Source organism: Mizuhopecten yessoensis, unplaced genomic scaffold (genome assembly GCF_002113885.1).
Source record: "Mizuhopecten yessoensis strain PY_sf001 unplaced genomic scaffold, ASM211388v2 scaffold716189, whole genome shotgun sequence".
Taxonomy (NCBI): Eukaryota; Metazoa; Mollusca; class Bivalvia; order Pectinida; family Pectinidae; genus Mizuhopecten; species Mizuhopecten yessoensis.
The window spans coordinates 207,226-218,984 of NW_018479992.1; the positions used below are offsets into that span (position 1 = coordinate 207,226).

General features: G+C 38.1%; 1 protein-coding gene across 1 annotated transcript in view; it reads right to left on the reverse strand.

The window, feature by feature from the left end:
* The window catches only part of LOC110442012 (coiled-coil domain-containing protein 25-like), a 14,949-nt gene extending 9,997 nt beyond the window's left edge, over positions 1-4,952 (reverse strand). Inside the window, exons 1-4 of the mRNA XM_021485404.1 lie at positions 4,856-4,952; positions 3,284-3,331; positions 2,168-2,207; positions 1,927-1,978 (exon numbers count right to left, since the gene is read on the reverse strand). Coding sequence (XP_021341079.1) covers positions 1,927-1,978; positions 2,168-2,207; positions 3,284-3,331; positions 4,856-4,880 — 165 coding nt within the window. The 5' untranslated portion in view covers positions 4,881-4,952. The remainder of the gene's footprint in view (positions 1-1,926; positions 1,979-2,167; positions 2,208-3,283; positions 3,332-4,855) is intronic.
* Between the last annotated feature and the right edge of the window lie 6,807 nt (positions 4,953-11,759).

The following is an 11,759-nucleotide window of genomic DNA, read 5'->3' on the forward strand; positions in this document are numbered from 1 at the left end:
AAAACGCAGCAAGATTCGTACTAAAAAAGCCCCTCAACTACATCAAACCTGACAGCACTACACAGATGATAAAGGACCTCAGATGGAATACATTGTAACACAGACGCAAGATAACGGACATCATATTTATGCACAAGATTCTACACCACCACATAGCAGTACCAACCAACTACCATCCTACCTACTCCACCGTCACAACAACAAGGAACAGCCACCCCTACAAACTCTATACTCCGCATATGGCAACCAACGTATACAGACATTCTTTTATCCCCCGCACCATCACAACATGGAACCTCCTGCCACCCAGCGTCGCCAGCATCGAGGACCTGGACGCCTTAAAGGCGGCAGTCAGGGGAGAGGTGAAATAGACTTTTCCGATTGTATATAGTTTTAACCGCACAAAGGCTCCACACTGCACGGATGTACATAGTCACCTTTGACGTGATGACCATACATGGTTTTTGTCGAGTAAAACATTGAAGTTGAAGTTGAAATAGGTTTTTGACTTTTTACAGATGTATTTCTCTTTGGATTAATATGCTTTTTATATAAGAATATGTTTTAGTGCCTTTAGTTCTTGAAATATGTATTTTTTATGTGCGATAGGTTTTTGACTTTTTACAGATGTATATCTCTTTGGATTAATATGCTTTTTATATAAGAATATGTTTTAGTGCCAAATATTGCTTTTAAATACTTGCTGTTCTTTAATATCTATATTACCTATACTTGTTATAGGTAATGTATTTCATAGTATTTATGTTTGAATGTTAGGTAAATAAATAAATGATCAGTAACATATTATATAGTCTCAAGTTATCTACTTTTATGAGTTTGACTACAGCGATTACCTGTAATTAAGGCTATTGTTCTGCACTCAACACTAGTCTCACCTGGCCAACATGAAAATCTTACCTGTAGGTAACAAAAATACCAAATGTTGGCTAGGTGAGAAGACACCGTAATCATATTGTGGAGCAAGGCAAAGTGCTGCAGGCAATTTATACTCCCTCCACCTCCTGACAAACTGTGATGCCAAAAATGTACAAAGGGATGTAGCTCTGTACATATCATATGGCACAAATACTGAATTCATCATAAGTCAATCTGCCATCCAAGGAGGTACTTGCACACAAAATTTGGCATTATAGGTGACAGAGAGTAGAGAATACCTGAGTGCATTCGACAGAGTGATGCACTGACTGACAGACAGACAGACCGACTGGAAACCTAGAGTGCCCTTTGGTAGTGCAGATGAGGACTGATAACTACCAAAGTAATACACTGTAGTCAATGTTGTAATGTTTTACTACAGCAGATTGGAGAATGGTACAAGTGTATGTTTGATATACTGTCAGAACTCCTGGTTTATTGTTAGTATAATGTACATGGTAAGGTACACATTCACAGCCTCCAAAGATGATACTTATAGGGGAACTCTGAAGTACACAGGAGCACATATGTTTACACAAGTGTGAGGTTTACATGACATTTACAGAATAAAGTCTTACATGTAAGCTAAGGACCCACAACCGTATGGGTGTGTGTGAGGTTCACATGATACTTACCAGGTCCATGATACACGCAAGCTGAGAACACATACACATATATGGAGTCTGAGGTACACACAATATTTACAGGATGGAGTCTGAGGTACATGTGATATTTACAGGATGGAGTATGGGGTACACATGATATTTACAGGATATAGTCTGAGGTACACATGATACTTAGAGGATGGAGTCTGAGGTACACATGATACTTACAGGATATAGTCTGAGGTACACATATTACTTACAGGATGGAGTCTGAGGTACACATGATAATTACAGGATGGAGTCTGAGGTACACATGATACTTACAGGATGGAGTCTGAGGTACACTTGATATTTACAGGATGGAGTCTCAGATAAATATACTTACAGTATGGAGTCTGAGGTACACGTGAGCAGATGACACCTTGTCTACATGGAACCTGCAAATATCAATTTTACACCAATAATACAAAACTGATACAGTATTCATTGATGTGAAAGCTTGACTACATCTTTTTTTTAAAAGTATTTTCATTCCTTTAGTAGGAACATCTCTTGACTTTCAATCGGACAATCCAGATTGAGCTGATTATTATACTTGATTGACAGCTTGTTCAATGGACACTTACCACACATCCTCTGGAAACCCCCACTTGATGAGATCTTCATCTAAAAAAAAGATTATTTTTTTATTCAAGTGTGTTTGATGTGTATGTTTAGAGTAAGATCTAAATTATAATAATATGCACACTGCAGTAATTTGTCTGCCCATTTTAGTGTTTGTTCAGGTAAATCTTTTATTTGAACACTGTTTGCGGTGGTAAAAAATATGTTTCAAATGTAGAAAAAAAGATAATTACAGAAAATATGTGCAAGATAAAGGGTATTCAATAGTTACCCAATGAGTATATAGAGGTTATCACATGACCATTTCCATATCATACTTTGTCGGGATGGGGGGCTTGGTGGTCCCCTTGCCCCACACATATTATTTTTTACAACATTTGTTATTCCTTAATGAATTCACTCTGTGCAAGGAGTAGCTACACCCCTGACAGATGGATATAAAATGTGGAAATTACCAGCTTGAGGTGTGATCTTTTCTGTAAAGTGTTGAACCGGACGTCAAACACATATGGCCTATGCCAGGCAGATATGGTGTGTGTCGGGCAGATATGTATTGGTCCGTGATATTGCCAATGTACAGTGCTATGCTAGCAGTATCACAAATGCAAACAACCCATATCACAGACAAGTATATGACAATACACATATATGTTACAACTTCACAAGTATACCAGAATATTTCTGTAGCGACCTTCAGAAAATCTGAAACACTAATGAAATATCCAAGATACATGATGTAATAATTGAACAGCAAATTAATTTGAAACCATCAAATTTTCTTTTACCCCCATATTCCACTTCATCTTTACAGAGAGTATTCCTCTTTATTTCTGCAGATCAATGTCTAAATACATGTACACCTGTATACAGAGGCAGAGTTTCACCAATTGATACATTTGGCATTACCATAGTGGACTACCATGTAACCATAAAATGAACTACAAAGTGCAAAGTGTGTGAAACAAAGGGAGCATATTGGTAGCATGTATGATTACATACATACATGTATGTATCACATATCAATACTGAAATGAACGAATTGGTACAAAATGATTTTGTCCGAAGATATAAAAGTATATCACGAAATGTTTAAACCTGATCGGATCAGCTTTACTTACTTTCATGTTTGTCCAGTCCCATGTACAGCAAGTAACTAGGGGATACAACTAAAACAAAGAATAAATAATATCAAAGACATATTGCCTCATAAATATTTTCAATTTTAGAACAGGCAATTTGGCAATGTAGAGTATTGTCAAACCTTGTTATCTGTCATACTTTCCCAATAGTTACATAAAGGGTTGGTATGTTATTATTTGTCTCGAGGAAATAATCTGAGGAATGATTACCATGGTAACATGAGACAATAACACAGGTGGCAAATAAAACAAATGGCATTATATTTTCTTTTGTTTATAGTAAGCTTTGCTTTCAGACGTACAAGGTATGTTTTTTAGACCATCACCACTTCCATAGGTTTATGATTTTCACTGGTTGATATGGTTAACTTTATTTAACACAAATCATGAAACAAGTTTTATATGTATCAACTTATATTAATCACTCTTTTTGGTATGAATGAATTTGCATAGAGGTTATGTATTGATGTGGAAGGAAACTGAAAAAAAGAACCCTCGTGTGATTGGTCAGGTGACCAAAATCCTTTTCACTTCCTATAAATATAAGGTGATCATACAATGACCATCATTGGTGAAATGCGAGTTCAGGTATCCAATCACAGGTTGCAATTAAACTTTACTGGTCATGAGCCATAACAACAAAATTGTTTCATTTCTTCATCGACTTCGTTCGTGTTGGACAGGTTGGGCAGGATGACACATATGGGAAATAACCCTTCATTTGGGTAACAGTTACTGTTCTGAGAACACTTTTATTACTGAAATGGGAAATAAAGCGAAATGAAAACACATGAAAATTAAAGTCCTTTTAAACATTATGAACAAAAAAGGGTGTCATTCTATCAATATAATCTAAATTTTGGTGAAAATGACAAATTGTACATCACCTCCATTGCTTATAATGTGTTGAAGAGTAGCTACATCTATAAATAGCACACAGAAAGAAATCATGCTCACCTGTCACATTTGCACACGATGATCCCAATGACTACACAATGAAGTTAGTGGAGAACAAAAACAGTGATATAGTTTGTCATTTTCACAAAAAGTTAGACATCAGAATTGTGCTTTTTTGTGCACAAATGTAATTCAGTGTTATTTATTGGATTTTGTTGAAAAAAATAACGCTGGTTTTCGCTCCTAGTGTTTAAAAGAACTTTGTGTATGTTTATTTCACATTTTCCCCGTTCCAGTAATAACTGAAACTGAAATGAGTAACTGTTACCTCAAATGCAGGATTATTATCCATATGCGCCGTTGTGGCGATTTTCACTGTAGGCGCTATATCATTATGTTGATAAAACTTCGATCTCCAGTACGGTCCCTGTCTCGAATTAAATGGGGATCTACTTAACACATCATAAAATGAGTATACATTATGTGTATAAATGTACTCTAGTTTGTCTCCCATATAATCAGTGATGATCACCCGCGTTACTTTTTTCCAACATCAAAAAACACTAAGCGCTGTCAATGTGATCGGTATTTTATCTGAAATACATTTTTACATGGGAATACCACCGAAGGTAATATAAAATAGCACCGATTTACCTTTGCTTGTGAAGTAAAACACCATATTTTATGTTTCACAACTCAATCCACATGTAGTTTCCTTCTACGGAAGTGGACACTTTATTTTACTCGAAATACAAAAGAGCATGTAAGGGGAGGTAATTCAAATATATAATCGCGTTTATATCCACCACGGAATTAGATTAGATGCTATATATGTAATTATAAGTCCGTGTATCTACGTACGAGTTGTATCAATACTCCTAACGGGAAATGTAAGAATTATAAAAAAAACAGGAAGCTTTTTGCCATCTGGAGCAATTTAAGAAAGCAACCAACCTTTTTCATTTAATCAAATCATTGTACATAAATCGGGATACTTTTTAGATAAATGTCAATGTTCTTTATGCCATACCATCAGTTCAAAAAATGTTTGTTCATTTTTCATAAACAAGCCTTGATACTATCCACTTTTCATTTCTATCACAATTTAACATTTTGGGCGCGTGGTTCTATAAAAAGAACGCGAAATACCTTTTGTTTGCTCAAAAACATAAAATAATTGTGAAATGCACTAATGTAACGGTTCCTGGCTTGGAGCATGTATATTTTATAGTTAAAGTGTCAGGGTTTGACATTTTTTATGCCGAATTATCTCCATTAATTGTCTATGGTATATTAAAATGATTGGATGGATCTTAACAGCAGTAGACCAATTACGAGAAATTCCAAATTCTAGGGTATAAGGCGTTACTTAACATTTCAATAGTCCTAGGCCAGGATTTTATGAACGGGAGGCGTAATTACGGTTGCCCTGGTAGAGGGTCCATGGGGAAGCTCAAAAGCTCCTGGATTTCAACAATTTAGCATCAAATTATGAAGTAGCCATATTCAATACAATATTAGCAGATTACGATAGTTTTTTGTGTTTTTTTTAAAGGGCGTACGCCCATTACGCCCTCACCTGGACCCGCCCCTCGCCATATTTCGACAGGAAATATGCATAGTTGAAATATTTTAGAGTCAACAAGGGTTTTGATTACATTTCTTCTCCAAACTAGCATTAGTTTTGATAAAACAGACCTTCGAAAATGATATCCAAATAAATAGTGTCGCCCGGCACGTAAATCAGGAAAGTCTTTTAATTGTTTTAGGTAAGAATACTTTTAAATTATCAATGTAACGATAATCAGCAGCCAATAAAGCTTAATACAATTTAATTGTCATGAAAAGTATTATCAAATGAAAACTGTATACATAAAAGTACTTCAATTCTTTGCATTGAATGACAGTTTCTTGGGCCGTTTTCCCACAAGTGTCCTGTTATGGGTACTGTCCCGATTTTGGTACAGTGACGGTAGCATTAAAAATGTTCAATAAAAAGATCATAGTACAGGAAAAATATGGAACGATTGAAAAGTATTGCCGAGCGGAACGAGTCAATTTTTTTCCTCAGTAATTTGCAAGCGTGTATGGTTTTCAAACCTTTTTTTAGATGCCCCAATAATGTGGAACCCCTACTGCTTATTAGACTGCATGCGGGATAATATATCTACTAGTATAATTTTGTAAATAAATACCCCGTGCATGTTTTGGTGTCTCGACAAGGCTGACCGAAATGCCGAATAGCTTTTTTGCTAGATGCTACCGTGACCATTTTAAACCACTCATGTCCATAGTGTTAAAGAATGCCTTAGTTTTTCGAAAAGAAGGTCAGTATGACTATTCAGTAAATGTTCGTTTATTGCTAATTTGCGAAATGTTACTAATGGTATAACCCACCGAGTTATTATTGTTTATCTTTTATCGAATTTTGTTAATCAAATATTATGTTTAACTCATTGGGGTTTCTTCTAATCTTAACTGTAACTGTTTTTGTGCCTGTTATATTCTTAACTTACTTTGGATGAAATAAAGATATGAATGAATCGTATTTGCAAGCAAGGACCCGTCATATTGCGAGACTTTTTCGTATACCCACCGCAATATATTTTCCCTGCTAATATAAGACTACTTCATTAATTGTAAATGGGTGGAATGATCGAAGACATTGACCGGAGCGTAGAAATAAAATGGCGTCTTTTGACAGGTTTCGTCTTCTCTCTTTGCTTTGGGTGGTTTTCGCCTATTCGTGCATTTTTGTCTTTTCGTTATTTCGTTTTGTCGCTTTGCGTCTTTTTGCGCGCGACGTTATTATAGGGCTAATAGTTATATTAGTAGTGACCTACATATTTGTCTTCCCTCCACTGTATGTACAATTTGCCGTTCTAGCTCGAGCGAATTTAGAGAAACATAGACATATACGAAACTAGAGGGTGGATCGCTCTTTATATTGCATGTCTTTACTGTAAACTACAAATGTAGATATGTGATATCAGGAGTGAAACCCATATATATGGAAGCTGTTGTGAGGATGAATGAAATGTGAAGTGTAAATAAATGACAATAAAGCTAAACCAGCGAAAGGGTGGTTAAGTTTAACAATTAAATAGTAATTACATGTATCACTAATTACACATAAACGATTCTGAGAGATTCAATGACACTTATTGCAATTACTTGTGGTCAGAACCCACCAGGTAGGCTATTGTACTGATCGGATTACGTAATAAGATTAACATGGAATTATATAATTCTGAAGTAATTTCCAATGAATTATCATGTTTCGTCTTGAAAAGGCATAATTATACATTTCCACTTGCATATGCAAGACTTATCTAAAATGGCACGATTAAAGAATATTCAAAAGACTCAGAATTAAGATTAACGATTAGTCGAATCCCATTGACGTGTCTTATAACCTATGAAAAAAAGTCAACGAGCTGTATATAACGTAATATGACACACAGCCAAGTGATTACGAGTCAATTGAAGTGTCGTTAAAACTACCGTGTGGCCCTTTATGATCTTATATGGAATCGAGGGTTTGTTGATATAGATATTCCTTTATATTTTCGATAGTAAAGTGTCTGTCTCGTCAGCGCAAACAAGATTCATGGAACAGCCTAACTTCACCAAAATGTTTGATTCTAATGGGATTCTCATCTGAATCGAGGACGGAGGAGAAGCTGCTGATCACAACCGAATGTTGTGTTTAATGGACCGTTAAGACTGTCGTGTGATCCTGTACGACCGAATAATGTGTAGATTGACCGTTAAGACTGCCGTGTGGTCCTATAGACCGAATACAGTGTAGATGGACCATTAAGACTGTCGTGTGGTCCTATAGACCGAATATTGTGTTGATGAACCGTTAAGACTGTCGTGTAGTCCTATAGACCGAATATTGTGTTGATGGACCGTTAAGACATGAACGACCGATTATTGTGTTGATGTCGTGTGGTCCTATACGACCGAATATTGTGATTTATGGACCGTTTAACTGTCGTGTGGTCCTGTACGACCGAATATTGTGTTGATGGACCGTTTAACTGTCGTGTAGATGGACCGTTAAGACTGTCGTGTGGTCCTATACGACCAAATATAGTGTAGATGGACCGTTAAGACTGTCGTGTGGTCCTATACGACCGAAAATTGTATTGATGGACCGTTAAGACTGTCGTGTGGTCCTATACGACCGAATATTGTGTTGATGGACCGTTAAGACTGTCGTGTGGTCCTGTACGACCAAATATTGTGTAGATGGACCATTAAAACTGTCGTGTGGTCCTGTACGACCGAATATTGTGTTGATGGACCATTAACACTGTCGTGTGGTCCTATACGACCGAATATTGTGTTGATGGACCGTTAACACTGTCGTGTGGTCCTATACGACCGAATATTGTTATTAATGGACCGTTAAGACTGTCGTGTGGTCCTATACGACCGAATATTGTGTTGATGGACTGTTATCACTGTCGTGTGGTCCTATACGACCAAATATAGTGTAGATGGGCCATTAACACTGTCGTGTGGTTCTATACGACCGAATATTGTGTTGATGGACCGTTAAGACTGTCGTGTGGTCCTATACGAGCGAATATTGTATTGATGGACCGTTAAGACTGTCGTGTGGTCCTATACGACCGAATATTGTATTGATGGACCGTTAAGACCGCGTGTGGTCCTATACGACCGAATATTGTGTTTAGTGGACCGTTAAGACTCTCGTGTGGTCCTATACGACCGAATATTGTATTGATGGTCCGTTAAGACTGTTGTGTGGTCCTATACGACCGAATATTGTGATTAATGGACCGTTAAGACTGTCGTGTGGTCCTGTACGACCGAATATAGTGTAGATGGACCATTAACACTGTCGTGTGGTCCTATACGACCGAATATTGTGATTAATGGACCGTTAAGACTATCGTCTGGTCCTGTACGACCAAATATAGTGTAGATGGACCATTAACACTGTCGGGTGGTCCCGTACAACCGAATGTAGTGTTTAATGGTCCGTTAAGACTGTCGTCTGGTCCTGTACGACCGAATAGTGTATAGATGGACCATTAACACTGTCGTGTGGTCCTGTACGACCGAATATTGTGTTTAATGGACCGTTAAGATTGTCGTCTGGTCCTGTACGACCAAATATAGTGTGGATGGACCATTAACACTGTCGTGTGGTCCTGTACGACCGAATATTGTGTTGATGGTCCGTTAAGACTGTCGTATGGTCCTATACGACCGAATATTGTGATTAATGGACCATTAACACTGTCTTGTGGTTCTGTACGACCAAATATAGTGTAGATGGACCAGTAACACTGTCGGGTGGTCCCGTACAACCGAATAGTATGTTGATGGACTGTTAGCACTGTCTTTGGCCCTATATGATGTATCACATCGCGCTGATGGATCATTGACATTTCAATGTAGTCCTATATATTGTAACATTATTTTGCGTTGATAGACCGTTAACCTATCTTATGACCCTATATAACACGACCAAATATAGTGTAGATAGACCAGTAACACGGTCGGGTGGTCCCGTACAACCGAATAGTATGTTGATGGACTGTTAGCACTGGCTTTGGCCCTATATGATGTATCACATCGCGCTGATGGATCATTGACCTATCAATGTAGTCCTATATATTGTAAAATTATTTTGCGTTGATAAACCGTTAACCTATCGTATGGCCCTATATAATATTATTTTTCGTTGATAGACCGTTAATCTATCGTATGACCCAATATGATATTGTTTTGCGCTGATAGACAGTTAACCTATCGTGTGACCCAATATGATATTGTTTTGCGCTGATAGACAGTTAACCTATCGTGTGACCCTATATAACATTATCTTGCGTTGATAGACCGTTTACCTATCGTATGACCCTAGATAACATTATTTTGCGTTCATAGACCGTTACCCTATCGTATGCCCCTATATGATATTATTTTGCGCTGATAGACCGTTAACAAGACTGTCGTGTGGGCCTATACGACCAAATATAGGGTAGATGGACCGTTAAGACTGTCGTGAGGTCCTATACGACCGAATATTGAGTTTAGTGGACCGTTAAGACTCTCGTGTGGTCCTATACGACCAAATATAGTGTAGATAGACCAGTAACACGGTCGGGTGGTCCCGTACAACCGCATAGTATGTTGATGGACTGTTAGCACTGGCTTTGGCCCTATATGATGTATCACATCGCTCTGATGGATCATTGACAGTTCAATGTAGTCCTATATATTGTAACATTATTTTGCGTTGACAGAGTTAAGACTCTCGTGTGGTCCTATACGACCAAATATAGGGTAGATGGACCGTTAAGACTGTCGGGTGGTCCTATACGACCAAATATAGGGTAGATGGACCGTTAAGACTGTCGGGTGGTCCTATACGACCACATATAGTGTAGCTGGGCCATTAACACTGTCGTGTGGTCCTATAGGACCGAATATTGTGTTAATGGACTGTTATCACTGTCGTGTGGTCCTGTACGACCGAATATAGTGTAGATGGACCAGTAACACTGTCGGGTGGTACCGAACAACCGAATAGGATGTTGATGGACTGTTAGCACTGTCTTTGGCCCTATATGATGTATCACATCGCGCTGATGGATCATTGACCTATCAATGTAGTCCTATATATTGTGACCTTATTTTGCGTTGATAGGCCGTTAACCTATCGTATTATAGACCGAATACAGTGTAGATGGAGCATTAAGACTGTCGTGTGGTTCTATACGACCGAATATTGAGTTTAGTGGACCGTTAAGACTCTCGTGTGGTCCTATACGAGCGAATATTGTATTGATGGACCGTTAAGACTTTCGTGTGGTCCTATACGACCACATATAGTGTAGCTGGGCCATTAACACTGTCGTGTAGTTCTATACGACCGAATATTGTTATTAATGGACCGTTAAGACTGTCGGGTGGTCCTATACGACCAAATATAGTGTAGATGGGCCATTAACACTGTCGTGTAGTTCTATACGACCGAATATTGTGTTGATGAACCGTTAAGACTGTCGTGAGGTCCTATACGACCGAATATTGTGATTAATGGACCGTTAAGACTGTCGTCTGGTCCTGTACGACCGAATATTGTGTTGATGAACCGTTAAGACTGTCGTGTAGTCCTATAGACCGAATATTGTGTTGATGAACCGTTAAGACTGTCGTCTGGTCCTGTACGACCGAATATAGTGTAGATGGACCATTAAGACTGTCGTGTGGGCCTATTCGACCAAATATAGTGTAGATAGACCAGTAACACGGTCGGGTGGTCCCGTACCACCGAATGTAGTGTTTAATGTTCCGTTAAGACTGTCGTCTGGTCCTGTACGACCGAATATTGTGATTTATGGACCGTTTAACTGTCGTGTGGTCCTGTACGACCGAATATTGTGTTGATGGACCGTTAACCTATCGTATGACCCTATATGACATTACATACTGATGGACTGTTTAGGTGTGGTCCTGCATCCTTATGATATTTTATATCGTTATGTTGGATCATAGGACTATTGTGTGGCCC